General features: G+C 40.2%; 1 protein-coding gene across 1 annotated transcript in view; it reads right to left on the reverse strand.

Annotated features, from left to right (window-relative positions):
* The window catches only part of DHX8 (DEAH-box helicase 8), a 35,780-nt gene extending 19,691 nt beyond the window's left edge, over positions 1 to 16,089 (reverse strand). Inside the window, exons 1-11 of the mRNA XM_081272495.1 lie at positions 15,695 to 16,089; positions 12,205 to 12,290; positions 10,505 to 10,577; positions 10,016 to 10,101; positions 8,550 to 8,659; positions 7,791 to 8,162; positions 6,785 to 6,929; positions 6,491 to 6,694; positions 5,706 to 5,793; positions 3,408 to 3,505; positions 2,148 to 2,295 (exon numbers count right to left, since the gene is read on the reverse strand). Coding sequence (XP_081128621.1) covers positions 2,148 to 2,295; positions 3,408 to 3,505; positions 5,706 to 5,793; positions 6,491 to 6,694; positions 6,785 to 6,929; positions 7,791 to 8,162; positions 8,550 to 8,659; positions 10,016 to 10,101; positions 10,505 to 10,577; positions 12,205 to 12,290; positions 15,695 to 15,842 — 1,558 coding nt within the window. The 5' untranslated portion in view covers positions 15,843 to 16,089. The remainder of the gene's footprint in view (positions 1 to 2,147; positions 2,296 to 3,407; positions 3,506 to 5,705; positions 5,794 to 6,490; positions 6,695 to 6,784; positions 6,930 to 7,790; positions 8,163 to 8,549; positions 8,660 to 10,015; positions 10,102 to 10,504; positions 10,578 to 12,204; positions 12,291 to 15,694) is intronic.
* Positions 16,090 to 16,819: the final 730 nt, after the last annotated feature.

Genomic DNA, 16,819 nt, shown 5'->3' on the forward strand with positions numbered 1-16,819 from the left:
TAAAAAAAAGATATTGTGTCCATTTACAACTAAAAAGATATTTAAATATTTTTTTAGTTGTAGAATATGCTTCAGCCTGGTGTGGTGGCACGAGCCTGTAAGCCTAGCAATTTCGGAGGCTGAGGAAGGAGCAAGATCCTATCTCAAACTATCTTAAAATAAAATAAAAATTAAAAAAGGACTGAGGATGCAGCTCAGTGGTAAAGGACTTGAGTTCAATCCCCATTTATGGGGACACCACCCCTCAACGCCACACAAACTTTAGTCTACTGAAGCAAATAAAAGAACATTGAAAAAGGACAAACGAGAGTCATGGCACTGAGGCTTATTCTGAAAGAGGATTTTTTTTTTAAAAGCAATAAATGAATACTCCCAACATTCTAATGTTAACATAATATTTTGAATATCTATTACTTACAGCCAGACTGTTATCCAAACCCAATTCCCAAAACTCTGCCTCTACCCAGATCTCTCTATTATACTTATTATACTTAACAACCTACTTGATACCTCACCTAAGATATCCTCTACTTACCTTAGTTACAAATCTAGAACTGAATTCATAATCTTTCTTCATAAACCTATTTTTCCTCTGTAGCCCCCATTCCCAGAAGTACCATCACTCAACCCAAAAGTCATCTTTGCCCACTTCTATTTTCCTTTCCCTCAGTCAACAAATCACATTTTTCAAGCACATTCTACCTGTCTGCTACTTCTGTGTTCAAGCCACTATTCTCTTTCCTCTTAAAGCTTTCTTATTCACCTCACATTTTACTTTGCTCAGTAACTCAGTCTTTAGGGCACCCTGAATGACCCTCTGATCATGCCATTCCCCCATTTAGTATATTTTCATGCTGAACACTTTTCAACACTTTCCAGTGCACTTAGAATTAAACTCAGATTCCTAATGCCGTCCATAAAGCCCTGGCCTGCCAATTCTGCCTCAACTCCTGCCCCTCACTCACTATTCTCCAGCTACACAAACTTCCTATAAGGTCCTCTACTTCAAACACATTCCCAATGCCCTCTGATAAACTAGGTTCTATTTATCCTTCATATCTCAACTTCCCCAGTGACATGACACCCCCACTAGCCAATTATGCTACCCGTACTTCTTTAGAGAGCACTGACCAGAATATAATTAATTAGTTAGTTATTTGGTAGTTATTTGGTTAATGTCCATCTCTCCTGCCTCTAAGAGCAAGGATCATGTCTATGTAATTCACAGTTGTATCCTCAATTGCCTAATGCAAATTAATAAGAATCTGTTATGACATGTCCAGTAATTAGCTAATATTTACTGCACAAAGAAGTATATGGTACTGGGGATTAAACTCAGGGGCACTCTACCATTAAGCTGCACCCCCAGTTCTTTTTTATTTTTCATTTGAGATAGGGTCTCACTAAGTTACCCAGGCTGGCCTAAACTTGTTATCCTCCTACCTCAGCCTTCCAAGTAGCTAGGATCATAGGCATGCCACTGCAAAAAGGAAAGTTGAAAATTGGTTTTTGCTAGGCATGGTATAATCCCAGCAACTTGGGAGGCTTAGGAAGGAGGATCTCAAATTTGAGGCCAGCCTCAGCAACTCAGCAAGGCCCTAAGCAACTTAGTCATGCCCTGTCTCAAAAGAAAAAAGAAAAAGAAAAACAAAAAGGCTGGGGATATGGCTCATTGGTTAAAAACCCCTGGGTTCAATCCTAATACCAAAATAAATAAGTAAAAAGTTGCAATAGTTTTAGAACAAAACTTTTAAAATATTTAGGATAAACAACCAGCCAATCTAATTATCTGATCAGTTACTAAAACATTTTAAATATTTGTTTCAAAAAAAAAAACATATACCTAGAGTCAGCAACTTGGGAGGCTGAGACAGGAGAATTGCAAGTTTAAGGCCAGCCTCAGCAACTCAGCAAGCCCCCGTCTTAATATAAAAAGGGATGGGGATGTAGATGAGTGGTAAAGTGCTCCTCGGTTCAATCCTCAATACCAAAAAAAAAAAAAAAAAAAAAAAGCCAAGAAAACAAACATTCTCTAATGGAAGGGGAAAAATGAGGCTAAATTTTCAATGTGTCCTGGCAGTGCCTTCTATGTGTATATGTAAAGGCTCAGATTTTTAAAAAAGGTATAGCCCCTCCAAGGGTCCTACCATCAGGCAGAGGATCAACCCAGTGTTTATTGAGTCCCATGGGAATAGAATCCATCTCAGCTTCACGCTGGGCCTGCTTGAGTTCCCGCCTTTCCTTGGCCAAGGCACTCTGCATCATGGCTGCTTGGGAGAGGGAGCCATCTGGGTTCTAAAGCAACACAAGAAAAAGCAACATGCATTAAATGCCTGGGAAATAAAAGGCAGATGTTAAGACACTGTAATCTAAAACATGAGACCACAGCTAGAATAAAATTCTAGACTGCATAAAATAAATGGATAAACTGCAGCACAGGGGGATAAAATTTTAAAAATCACTCAAAGAATTGGGATTTTTAGCTTGATGATGAGAACCCCAAAAGAGTTAAGAACAGTGCAACCTCTAAATGTATGAAGGATATAAAAAAGAGACAGAAAAGAATTCCTGTATGACCATAAGAACAAAAGAACCATAAGAACAATCAGAACCATCCAAAGATGAAATATGCTTCCTTAAGGGATGGTCAATTCCCTGTCACTAATGTCAAGCAATTATGAGATAATCACATGGGAGGAACAATACAGAAGAGTTACATAAGTGGATTGTAAGCATTACATGGGTGTTTTTTCCCCACACCTAAAAGTTTTTAACAGTTCTATGGATTCTGGTTTGCATTCTCCTCATGGCTCTGCCCTCCAACACCCAGGCTATAGCTTATTAAGGGAACAAGACAAAACTGACTAAATGACCCCTTGAAAACTGCATTTGAGCCAGACTCGGTAGTACATGCCTGTAATCCCAGCAGCTGGCAAGGCTGAGGCAGGAGAATCATGAGTTCAAAGCCAGCCTCAGCAAAAGCGACATGCTAAGCAACTTAGTGAGACCCTGTCTCTAAATATAATACAAAATAGGGCTGGGGATGAGGTTCTGTGGTCGAGTGCCCCTGAGTTCAGTCCCTGGTACCAAAAAAAGAAAAGAAAATTGCTTTTGAATCTGCAAGATAATGACTTGAGCCCTAAGGAATCTAGGCAAAGGCAAGGAGAGTAGATCCATACTCTCATTTATCTCTGTTTCTTCCCAAAATGAGTTCAAACAAAAACTAAAAGAGCAAAAGCAACAGAGCCCAGCCAATCTCCATTTAAATCAAAAATATTCTAGACTTTGCCTAACAGTAAGTAATATCTTAAGTGGCCTGAGTTCTGCTTACACAGCTCTGATAATCTGACCTATTCCTTTAAGAAGTCTATGGGACATTTCCAGGTTGAAGTCCCAGCACTTCTTACCTTAACGATTTTAATGGGGCTCATATCCATGCTTTGCTTGGTGTGCCCTCTCAGGAATGGAGGCTCTTCCTCAACCAGTTCGATCTCAAGGTCCTCATCTAAAAGTACCCAGAAAAGAATTAGTCATAAACAAATAAGAGAAATGAACAATTATTTTCACCCAAACAATTAATTTCTATTAGCACCATGATCAAAAATAGTTTCCAAGGTCAAAAAGACAGCAATGCAAGTGAAACTAGCCCAGGTGTCTATTCCTCCCCCTTGAAAACTCCCCAGCCATTTCTGGGGCATTTGTGCTCCAGCCCAAGAACTGATCAAAGTTGCTTTCAAAAGAAGCTAGGCCACATTAGGTATGGTGGCCACACCTGTAATTCTAGCAACTAGGGCAGAGGGATCATAAGTTTGAGGCTGGCCTCAGGAATTTAGCAAGACCCTGTCTCAAAAGAAAAAATAAAAAGGGATAGGGATGTAGCTCAGCAGTAAAGTACTCTGGGTTCAATCCCAATTACCACAAAAACATAACAAAACAAAAAAATGAAATAAGCAAAATCAACAAAAAAACTAAGCCTGTGCAAATATATGTTTTGCTATTTTAACTGGTATTAAGAGGGACTGGGGGTGTAGCTCAGTGGTAAAGTGCCTCTGGGCTCAATCCCCAGTTAAAAAAAAGAATGTAAAATGGGTAAATTTATATAACGCTTTACAGCAATGAAAATATGAAATGCAACTATAAATAGGAACAAGAATAAATAGTAAAAATACGAGAGTCACAAAAAGAAAAAGGAAACCAAGGGGTGTAGCTCCAGTGGTAGAGTGCATGCCTAGCATACACAAGTACACAAGGCCTTGGTTTTAATCCTCAGCATTGCAAAAAACAAAACAAAATCCACAAATGAACTAAGTTAAAAAACAGACTAACTGGGCTGGGGATGTGGCTCAAGCGGTAGCGTGCTCGCCTGACATGCGTGTGGCCCGGGTTCGATCCTCAGCACCACATACATACAAAGATGTTGTGTCCGCCAAAAACTAAAAAATAAATATTAAAAAAAAAAAAAAACAGACTAACTATACAACATTTAGGAATAGATATTTAGATGAAAAAACAGTAAGGAAAATTAAGTGAATGAGTGATGCAAAATTTAGGATGGCAGTTACCCCTAGGAGGAAAGAGTAAGATTTAATCAGAGGAGGGCATATAAGGACTTCAAAGGTGCAGGTAGTTTTCTACTTCTTCAACTGGGCAGTGAGTACACAAGAGTTCAATTATTATTATTATACTAGTTACATATGCTCCATTACAGGATTTATTTCACAATTAAAAAAATTACTAATAGGTTGAATTAACAGTTGTTACTAGGGCAACTCAGAATAATCTAAGTAGATCCAGGGATTTCAGAATAATTACTAAGATTATGAGATCAAATTTATTCCCCAAAATATAACTTTATAACTTTATTTTTAAATATTTTTAGTTGTAGATGAACACAATAGTTTTTATTTATTTAAAAAAAAATTTTTTTTGGTACCGGGGATTGAACTCAGGGGCACTCAACCACTGAGCCACAACCCCGGGCATATTTTGCATACTTATTTATTTAGTTAGTTGGTTAGTTGTAGATGGGCACACGGTATCTTTATTTATTTTTATAAATAAAAATGGTAGGGCTGAGGATCAAATCCAGTGCCTCACACATGCAAAGCAAGCACTTTACCACTGAGCTACAGCCCCAGCCCCCTATTTTGTATTTTATTTAGAGACAGGATATCACTAAGTTGTTTAGTGCCTCATCATTGCTGACGCTGGCTTTGAACTCTAGATCCTCCTGTCTCAGTCTCCCCAGCCATGGGATTGCAGGTGTGTACCACCATGCCCAGCAATACCTTTATTTTATGTATTTATTTTTATGCGGTGCTGAGGATTGAACCCAATGCCTCACATGTGCTAGGCAAGTGCTCTGCCACTGAGCTACAACCCCAGTCCCTCTAAAATGAGAACCTATTACAAGCAACCAGCATAATATATAAACACTTTTTTTCTTTTTTGCAGTGCTGGGGATTGAATCCAGAGCCTCATGCATGCAAGACAAGTGCTCCACCACTAAGCTACATCCCCAGCCCAATAAAATGAATACTTGACAGGCAAATGACCTTCTTGCTTATATCAAGAGATGAGTGGTGAGATCCAAGGAACAAATGATTTACAACCACTAGGTTAAACTATAGACAGCCCAGTCTAATGACTCAATTTGCCATTATCCTCCCAATCCAATATCCTGGTCAATCCAAGCGGCTAGTTACCTTCTTCATCATCCACCTTAGGGAGAATGCCAGTCTCTTCATCAAAGTCTGGAAACTCTTCTTTGGAAAGAACATTGGCAGCAATCATCTAGCCAAAGGACAGAGGCAGCATTCGTAATATGTCAGAATCAAAACTCTTTTCCAGCAGTTAATTACAGAGGTTTCATACAGGAAACCACGGGTATTTTTTCCTCCTCTGACCCACAATGTCAGAGCCTATAATGTCACATATCCCATCCCTGGGGAGCACTATGACAAGGTGCTGAAAAGCATCAGCTCCAAGGTATTATCCCTAGGAAGAATTACCTGTCCCTTCCCTTATTTCCATAGTACTCTTTATATTTCTTATTCTTACGTGACATGTAACCCTTCACAAGTGTTTGTTTAGCTCTGTCTCCTCCACTGAACTTTGAGCTCAAGGGTAGGAATCATGAAATTTTTGTCTTTGTAGCCCCAGCACTAAACAGAGCCTGACACATCATAGTTCTAATGTTTACTGAAGAATGATGAAAACAATAACAAAGACTTAAATAGCAATTACCATATGCCAGGCACGAACCTAAGAGTTTCAACTCTATTCATCTGTTTAATTCCCACAACACCATCATTAGACCTGTTTTACAAATGAGGGCAATGAGTCACAAAAAGGAACAAGAACTTGACTCAGGATCACAAACTAGTAAGTGGCCAAAAGTCACCCCAGGCCATCATACTCCAGGGTCCCCACTCCTAACCACCACTCTACATAATAGATGACTGTAGCCATGAAAGTTAATAGCCCCAACCTGTTTGATCTCCCACTTCTCTGGATCAGAGATGCGGGTGAGGCGCTTGCGCTCCAGTGAGTCATCCTCTACTTCAGGGGCACTGACAAGGGAAAGGTGAGTGGGTCTATCTGGATTCCGCATTGAGGTCTCTTCATTGGTCTCTCCAACCAAATTTCGACGTCGATTTGGGTTTAGATCTTCTCCAGTCTCTTGATCTACATCCTAGGGCAGAGAAACAAGGGTGTTATCTCACTTGCTGTCTCACACTCCCTTAGTCATCAAATGTAGAAATAGGCTGGACATCTCACCTACCTTCATGCTCAGGCTGGTCTTGGTCCCTGTGAAGGACAGCACTTTGACCTTGACCCTCTGGCCTTTGCTCACCACATCAGCCACATTGGCCACACGGCCTTCCCGCCGGAGCTCAGAGATGTGCACCAGGCCTTCCCATCGCTTCCTAAGAGAGAATCAGACACATCTGGAGCATGCCAAAAAACACCTTTTCCCCAAGCAATTCCAACCCTTATTGGAGATAAACAAACAAAATGGTCTTAAGCTCATGAGATAAGTACCAAGAAGGTGGTATTACCACCTTTCTAAAGAAGATACTGAATAATGGGGAAGAAAGAGGGACAAATTCTCATTTGTCCTAAGAAGCAAAGGGCAGATCTACTGAAGGCAGAGGAAGAAATAAATGTCTCTGAAGCATTTCATTTAAAAAGTCAAAGTTAGCTGGGCATAGAGGCTCATACTTGTAATCCCAGAAGCTCAGGAGGCTGAGACAGGAGAATCACAAGGTCGAGGCCAACCACAGCAACTTAGCAAGGCCCTAAGCAATTATTTATTTATTTATTTTTAGTTTTAGTTATAGGTGGATGCAATATCTTTATTTTATTTTTATGTGGTGCTGAGGATTGAACCCAGTACCTCATGGATGATAGGCAAACATTCTACCTCTGAGCCACAACTCTAGCCAGAGGCCTTAAGCAATTTAGTGAGACCCTGTTTCAAAATAAAAAAGTAAAAAGGGCTGGGGATATAGCTCAGTGGTAAAATACCCCTGGATTAAATCCCTAGTATAAGAAAAAAGAAAAAAAGTCAAGGGCTGGGGATATAGCTCAGTGGTAGAGTACTTGTCTAACATACACGAGGTTCTGGTTTCAATCCCCAGCACCACAAAACAAACAGAAAAGTTAATTTCTAAGAACCAGGAATAGCTGATTTGATTAATATGTCATTGATCATAACTTTTTAGAATGTGAAAACTGCCAGTAATAGAAGACATTCTGCCCTCATTCTGAAAGAACACCAACATTACCTTAGTCCCTCCAGCTGCACAAAGCATCCAAATTGCATGATGCTGGTAACTTTGCCATTGTATATGTCCCCGATGGCAGGTTCTTCAGGGGGAGGGCGGTCCACATGTTTATCCCGCCATCTGTCCAGATTTCTCTCCCCATACTTGTCACGGTCCTTCCTGTCTTTGGGGGGACTCTGACTTCTACTCCTGGACCGATATCTAGACTTTCCTTTATTCCTCTCCCAGGTCCTAGAATGTGATCGAGAACGGGATCGATGTCTCCGCTTGTGGTCTCTGTCTCGCTCTCTATCTCGTTCTCTGTCACGATCACGATCACGGTCACGGTCACGGTCTCGGCTTCGACTCCGCTTCTTCTTTTTTGTCCTGTCCCTAATAAATCAACAAGTACCTGTTTGAAAAAGAAATCAGCCCAATTTCATCTTTGCATCCCTAAGCACCCAGTACAGTGCCATGCACATGGTAAACACAGCTAAGTGCTAAAATGAATTAAGCATTTCAATGATTATGACATCACTGTAGGCCAAAAATGGATCATGGCACAAACCTTTAGTCTTTCAACCCCAATTTCTATCTTCTGAACATCTTAGCATTTAATGCATAAATACACTTGGCAGTGAGCAATGAAAAGAGATCCAAGACTAGGATACATGACCAGTTCAGATTCTGTAAATTTGCCTTAAATTTTGCTTGACTAGTCCACAAGATACAATAATACAGTATTCAAAACTTCCAAAGAAAAGGACACTAAAGACAAACCCATGTTCAGTATCTCTTTGCTTCTCCTGGCCTGCTGCACTGGGCATTAAAGCTTCCAGTTCTTTTAAGACATCCACAGCAACCTTCACGTCATCCTCATCCAGCATGGTCTGCAGGGACAAAGGCCAGCAAAGTTAGGAGAGGGAAAACAAACTACTCAAGAATCAGTATGTATTTCAGCTATATCTACAAATCTGACCACCCTCCACATCACTAAAAACCTATGTGAAGGAAGCAGAGGGGACACAGATTTCTAATGTGATTAGAGACAACCAGAAGGAATGGGCAAAGGTTCTTGAGCATCATGTCTACATGTACTAAATCCCATTTGACCTTAATACAATCCTAACGAAGGCAATTATATATTAATCACCTCTCTCATGAATGCATGCAAGTAATAATTACAACTAGAATTCAGATATTAAAATTTATAAAAAGCAACTATCCCAAAGCACTCCCCAACTTCCTCCCAATTTATTATTTTCCATAGCTCTGTCTCAAAAGAAAAAAGGGCGAGGAGGGGAAGTTGGGGATATGGTAGAGAACTCCTGGGTTCAATCCCCAGCACACACACAGAATAGTAGTAACAATTTATATAGCATTTGCGTTGTATTAGGTAATACAGAAATGATTTAAAGTATATGGAAGGCCAGGCTTAGTGGCACACACCTGTAATCCCAGACTCAGGAGGCTGAGGTAGGTTTGAGAACAGCCTCGAAACTTAGAGAGGCCCTGTCTCAAAATTAAAAGCATAAAAAGGGCCAGGGATGTAGCTCAGTGGTAAAAAGCACCCCTGGATTCAAATCCTTGTATCAAAACAAAACCAAAACCAAAACCAAAAAATAAACCATAAAGTATACAAAAGGATGTAATTTATGCAAATACTACACACTTATTTATCTATCTTTTTTGTGGGATAATTATGCTTATTTGTTTATTATCTGTCTCTTCCCCCACTAGATTACTTATATGTTAATTTCTAGCTCTTCACCCAACACTAGGGTATAATCTGCAAAAAGGCAGACACGCTTATCTGTTCTCTTCACTGTTTTTTACCTTGTACTTAGAACAGTGCTTGGCATACAGTAAGTACTCAACAGATAATTAGCTAAAATGAATTTTAAAAACCAAATTACCTTAAAAAAATTGCTCCTCTAGCAAGTCTAATTTCACCCATCAGTCACCTATTTCAGAACCTTATCATTTCATGTGTACTTTATATCTCAATCACTGCTTCCCAAAATTCCCAAGCTCACTTCTTTTAAATATCATTCTCTGAACCCTTCAACACTATTCGATACATAGAACATGATCAGGGAGTGATGGCATATTTTCATTTTGAGAAACATGGAACAACAAAGGTAAACAATTATTAAAATTACTAAAAAAAATTATAAAATTACTAATGATACAAAGAAGAGGAATGGAAGACATTTATAGCAGACATTTTCAAAATGGGTCCGTACCCGAACGGAAGGGTTGTCTGGCTGGCAAAGGACTGGGAAAAGTTCCTTCAGCTTTTCTTTTTCGGTTTTTGGCTTAACAACTGGATCTTAATTCATTGAAGAACAAGAAAGAATTAAAGAGAAAAAAAAGATATATTTAACGTTATTAAATATTACAGATTACAAAGTAAATTCAATATTAGATTTGAATTAACCTGAAAAAGAACATGGAACTTTGCTACACATAACCATAGAGTTATTATATATACAATTTAATTTTCTAAACACATTAACTTCAAAACCTCAACAAACTCTGGACATATAGAGGGGGAGTACATCAGTACTCATTTGATTATGTCGTATAATTTTAATTTTGTTTTAAATCATTTGAAAAATTCTTATGAACATTTACTTGCTCAGCAGCTACACAGACAAAAATAAAAACAATTTAGAAGGTGCTCACAATCTAAACCATTCTGGAGGCTAAGTTCAGTTGGAAGTTTTGCTCACCTTTGCTAGCAGAAGGCTTTGCTGGAGGTCGCATGGTTTGTATGAGACGCAGAAGGTTACTAATAAGAGAATCCTTTGAAAAAAATACAGGAGAAAAATTGTCAAACCCTCAATCAGTGATTAAACATACTTAGAAAAGTAAGGGATAAGGGGCTGAAGTTGTGGCTCAGTCATAGAGCACTTGCCTAACAGGTGTGAGGCACTGGGTTCGATCTTCAGCACCACATATAAATAATAAATAAAATAAATAAAGGTATTGTGTCCATCTACAACTGAAAAGAAATATTAAAAAAAAAAAAGAAAGAAAGAAAAGAAAAGTAAGGGGGCTGGGATTATGGCTCAGCGGTAGAGTGAACGCCTAGCATGTGTGAGGCCCTGGGTTCAATCCTCAGCACCACATAAAAATACATAAATAAAATAAAAGTATTATGTCCAACTACAACTAAAAAAAAATAAAAAAATAAAAAAAGAGCTGGGATTGTGGCTCAGCGGTAAAGCGCTCACCTAGCACGCGCAGGACCCAGGTTCAATTCTCAGCACCACATAAAAATAAAGGTATTGCATTGTGTCCATATACACCTAAAAAATAAATATAGGGGGCTGGGGCTGTAGCTCAGTGGTAGAGCGCTTGCCTTGCACACATGAAGCTCTGGGTTCGATCCCCACACCACATAAAAATGAATAAGTAAAGAAAAATGAAGATACTATGTTCCATCTATAACTAAAAAAAAAAAAAAAAAAAAAGTAAGGGTTCAGGTATGGCACAGACATGTAATCCCAGCTACTCAGGGGGTTGAGTAAGAAAGAGCACAAGTTCAAGACCAGCCTCCACAACTTAGTGAGATCCTGTCTCAAAATAAACAGGACTGTGGATATAGCTCAGTGGTGTAATCCTCAGGAAAGGAGGAGAGGGAGGGAGGAAAGAAGGAAGACAAGGGAAGAAGAAGGGAAGGAAAGAATAGGAAGGGGAAGGGGAAGAAAGGGGGAAGAAAGGGAAGGGAAGAAAAAAAGAAAGGAAAAGAAAAGAAAAAGAATGTAAGAGCTGGACGCAGTGGTGCACACCTATAATCCCAGCAGCTCAGGAGGCTGAGACAGAAGGATTGTGAGTTCAAAGCCAGTCTCAGCAAAAGCAAGGTGCTAAGCAACTCAGTGAGACCGGGTCTGGGGATGTGGCTCAGTGGTCAAGTGCCCCTGAGTTCAATCCCCAGTACCAAAAAAAAAAAAAAAAGAATGTGAGGGATAATTACGCACTTGAATTTAGCTAATGGAACAAATGAACACAAAATTCAACCTGGTACAACATGAAGCTAGAAATAGCAGCTTTAGAGAATGCTAATTTTACGAATCCTTAGTGGAAAAGTTATTTAGTTCCCTTCAACCATTTTATTTCCTATTCTTTAGCATCACCTCTAAAACCTAGATTCTTATTTCAGACTTTCTGATTCACAGAACAAGAATGTAAACATCCAAAAATATTTAATGATGGAAATCATAATGCAATTTCCTAGAAAGGAGGCACAGGAAATCCAGCTTCATCACCACTGCTTCATGGCATGAAAACATTGCACATTAAATGGCTTATTTAATAGGCATATACAAACTGCCTCCTTCCTACATCCAAATCCTACCATTAAATCCTCCCAAAATTTAAACTCAATAATGACATCAAAACAAAAAAAATAGTCTTCAAATATACATACTGTGAATTCTGCACCATTTTTGACCAATGAAGTCTTAAAAGTATCAAAGGTAGTATTTTTCTCAGCAAGGCTGATCACAAATTCAGCTGCAAATGAGAAAAAGAATTAAGAATAGAAACTTGAGCAAGAAATTAGTTTTAAGTACAGTGAAAAAAAAAAAAACTAATCAGGTTATCCAACAGTCATAAAAGCCAAAGACTATCATCTAGTGAAGGTAAAGAAAATTTAGATGGCTGAGATTATCCATATATGTTCTAGTCAATTTTTTATAAATGAAAACATTATTTAAAAACAGCTCAACCAAGTCTTTGAGTGCATTTAAACTAGGAAGACCTATTTGCCCAGACTGTCATACCCTCTACTCACAAAACTATCAGCTATGGCATAGTGCAGTGGTGCATGTCTATAATCCCATCAATTTAGGAGGCTAAGATGAGAGGTTCACAAGTTCAAGGGCAGCCTCTACAACTTAGTGAGATCCTGTCTCAAATTAAAAAATAAAAAGGGCTGGTGATATAGCTCAGTGGTAGAGTGCTCCTGAGTTCAATCCCCAGTACCAAAAAAACCAAAACAAAACTATCAGCTATGCACATTGCCACATAGACTCTAAAGGTGAAAATGTACAAAAGCATGAGCCCATGCACACACACACAGACACACACAGAATGCTTTCTATGGTTTCTAGAAGGTCCGACCCAATCTATAAGTAAAAGTCAGGCAGATACTGGATGATATAATTTCCAAGTTGATGAAAGACTTAATTGTTCCCAAAATTGTCTCCTCAAACATGCTTAGTTCTTAAAACTTCTAATAGTAGCCATGCATGGTGACACATGCCTATAATCCCAGTGACTCCGGAGGCTGAGGCAGGAGGACAACAAGTCCAAGGCCAGCCTCACTCTTCAACTTAGCAAGGGCCTCAGCAACTTAGTGAATCCTTGTCTAAAAAGAAAAAGTAAAAAGGGCTAGGGATGTAAAGCACCCTTGGGTTCAATCTCCAGTACCAAAAAAAAAAAAAAAAGAACAAAAATACTTCTAATATTACAGCAATTTATTCATAAAGAGACTTTCAGAAAAGAAGCACATTATAACATAGGCTGAGATAATAAACCTCACATTGTGAGTTACACAAGAAATTACTAATGATTATTTTCTTGAATGCTAATCCTAAAATAAATAAATAAATAGATAAATAGATAAATAAATAAATAAATGGAAAATCTGGTTGACTGGTATTACCACACCATTTCCATGGTAGAATTTGCCTTTTTTTTTGTAATGATACTAAGCATAATGCTTATGCATAATAACAAACTAAGAGCATAGGATGGCACATGCCTATAATCCCAACTACTTGGGAGGCTGAGGGAGAAATCTTAGGCCAGCCTGAACAACTCAGTGTGAGGACCCTGTCTCAAAAAAAAAGGACTGGGGATGCAGCTTAGTGATAGAGCACTTGCCTAGCATATGTGAGCCCCTGGATTCGATCCCCAGTAGCCCCTCCACACACACACATAGTTAATAACAACAATGCTAATGGTTAACACTTTTTGAACATTATTATCTGCAGAGCACTAAACTAAGGGTTTTATATGGGTTATCCCCAAGACCCTCACAACAATTCTCATTAGTAGGTACTGTTATTGTCCTATTTTATAGTGTTTGAGACACCATCTTTCCCAATAATAATTGGTGGAGACAAGATTGGAACCCACGCAATCTGATTTCAGCAACATTCTTTAGAGAAAAGCGGAGGGACAATTAAGTCATTTGGTGCCCAGTATTCCATACTCAAAGGATCCCAAAGCAAGCAGCAATATATTCAGACTGCTGATACTCAAAAAAGTGTCAGATTTTGTGTTTTTGGGTTAGGGATTCTTTTTTTTTTTTTTTAAGAGACAGTGAGAGACAGAGAGAGAGAGAGAGAGAGAATTTTTTAATCTTTATTTTTTAGTTTTCGGGGGGCACAACATCTTTGTTTGTATGTGGTGCTGAGAATCGAACCCGGGCCGCACGCATGCCAGGCGAGCGCGCTACCACTTGAGCCACATCCCCAGCCCAGGGATTCTTGATTTGTATAAGATAGGCACATCTTGACTGAAAGGCCAAGAAAAAAATGAACTTAAATGAACTGGCTTCAGGGCATCTTCCAAGGTGCTATATAGTAACCCTGTGAAGAAATATTATTATCCCACTTAACAGTTGAGAAAAACAGCTTCTGAGAAACTAAGTATCTTATCCAAGGTCAGGAATCTAACCTCCTTGACACCCAGCCACCCCCTTTCTTGGTAATGCTGGGGATCAAACCCAGAGCCTCACACACCCTCTAGCACTGAAATATTGTATCTCCAGCAGTCTTATCACATGCCCCTTCCCACCATTCCTCCATCTGGTAATTTCGCTACATTTTCATTTTGAAAACAAATGGCACTCTCTCACTCATCTTCCTACCATCAATCTCTAAAGTTAGTTACATCTATGGTCATATTCTCCTGTTACAATAGCTGAAACATCCTTGTACCATCAAAAGCAATTCCGTCACTTATACCCTTGATTTCTACCCATCCCTATTCACCTCCATCTGCCTATGACCTTAGCTGTAGGTCGGTGGCCTTTTCTAATTTTTTAGTTTGGATGTAGTCTGCCCCCAAACGCCTAAATGACGGCTATCTGAGATATGGTAAAGCACAGAGCTCAAAGGATACTATCTAAAAGAGTGGCGAGAACAGCGGCTTAGGAGGCTGAAGCAGGAGTATACCCAGTTCAAAGCCAGCCTCAGCAATTTAGAAAGGCCCTGAGAAATTTGGCGAGACCCTGTCTCAAAATGAAAAATTAAAAAAAAAGGGGGGGGCTCAGGAGTGGCTCAGTGGTTAAGACCCCTTGGATTCAACTGCCGGTACCAAAAAAAAAAAAAAAAAAAAAAAGTGAGTGAAGTCCAAATAGAATAATATAAATAAAGAATTGACCATACTATCTGACACAGTGAACACTCGGTAAATGTCACCCATAATTATCATCCTCATTGTGGCGGCAGCTGCTGCTGTTGTTTAATAACTTGGGACGGGGGTATCAAGCAGAGATGGCAGCCCCAGGCTTCACTGACAGCTTTGGAAAATGGTTTCTAATAAAATGACGGGGGGCTGGGGATGTGGCTCAAGCGGTAGCGCGCTCGTTTGGCATGCGTGCGGCCCGGGTTCGATCCTCAGCACCACATACAAACAACGATGTTGTGTCCGCCGATAACTAAAAAATAAATATTGAAAAATTCTCTCTGTCTCTCTCCCTCTATCACTCTCTCTTTAAAAAAAAATAAAATAAAATGACGGGACCGAGGGAGAGGAGACCTCTCGAGCAGAAGCCACCGCCACAGATTCTCTGGGTTCAAATCTGTGACAGATCGACACGAACACACACAGTCGGCCCATCAATCACCCGGCTTCTTCCTTCCTTAACCTCATCCCTGAGGCCGCTGAGACCTCCTCAAGTTTACCTAGGTCCTTGTCGTTGATCCCCAAGTGGTTATCCAGCTCGGTGCAAACCTTCGACACCAAAGACAGATACTCAAGTTTGGCGAGTTCTTCCGCGGGGCCTGGCTCGGAGCCGATAAAGACTCCCGCCGCGGCCAAAGCCACAGCCATGGCAGCAGCTTCCTTTCTGCCTTCTTCCGGTCGGCCGGCGCTGGAAGCCACTCAGGTCAGGCTCCAGTTTTCACTTCCGGGTTGGAGCAGGTCTCTTTTGTTTACTGTAAATTGAAAACTTTAGGAACTTCGCCCGTCTCAACAGGATGGATCATAGAGATCAGACAGGAAGTCCTTTTCTTTTTTTTTTTAAATGTTTTTTTTAATATTTATTTTAGTTTTCGGCAGACACAACATCTTTGTTGGTATGTGGTGCTGAGGCTCGAACCTGGGCCGCACGCATGCCAGGCAAGTATGCTACCGCTTGAGCCACATCCCCAGCCCAAGACAGGAAGTCCTTAAGGAAGGAACTCCAAGAGTGGGCCTACTCAGCGCGACGAAGGGCGCCCTCTTTGGCGAGATAAATCCACCCTCAGGCCCGGAAATGTTAGCTCTCCGCAAGTTGCCACACACGTCAGCAGAGGGCGACCATGGACTACTCAAGGGGCGCCGGAAGACGGTGGCTAACCTCCCGCGCCTGCGCTTTAGAAACCTTGAAAAAGGAACCCAAACAAAAGTCTGGAAAAGCCCAGCTCACTTGTCGGTAGATCGGAATAGTCCAGGGCCTCTTCTCTTCGTGTATTCTCACGCTCGATTTCAAGCAATTCAAACCAGCAGACGATGGATTCTGGTTCTGTTAATAACTCCTCAGTTTACAGATGAGATGAGGAGAGTGGCATTTCTCCAACTGGGTGGCCTTGACCAAATTAACTGTCTGGAGCCTTAGTTTTCTCATCTGCAAACTGGGATAGTGTTCCTCTTACTGGGTTTAGGTGCAGACTAATTGAAATGACTATCTAAGGAGCCTGACGCACAGTAGGCATGCACGACAAATAGCAATGATTCTTGTATCCCAAGGCAGAGACAGTGGTCCCATTGAAGCCTGTCAAACACATGCCCCCTCCCCCAGTCTGAGACCCCACAAAGCCACCTCCCTC

The sequence above is a fragment of the Spermophilus citellus genome (genome assembly GCF_964194105.1).
Source record: "Spermophilus citellus genome assembly, chromosome: 17".
NCBI lineage: Eukaryota > Metazoa > Chordata > Mammalia > Rodentia > Sciuridae > Spermophilus > Spermophilus citellus.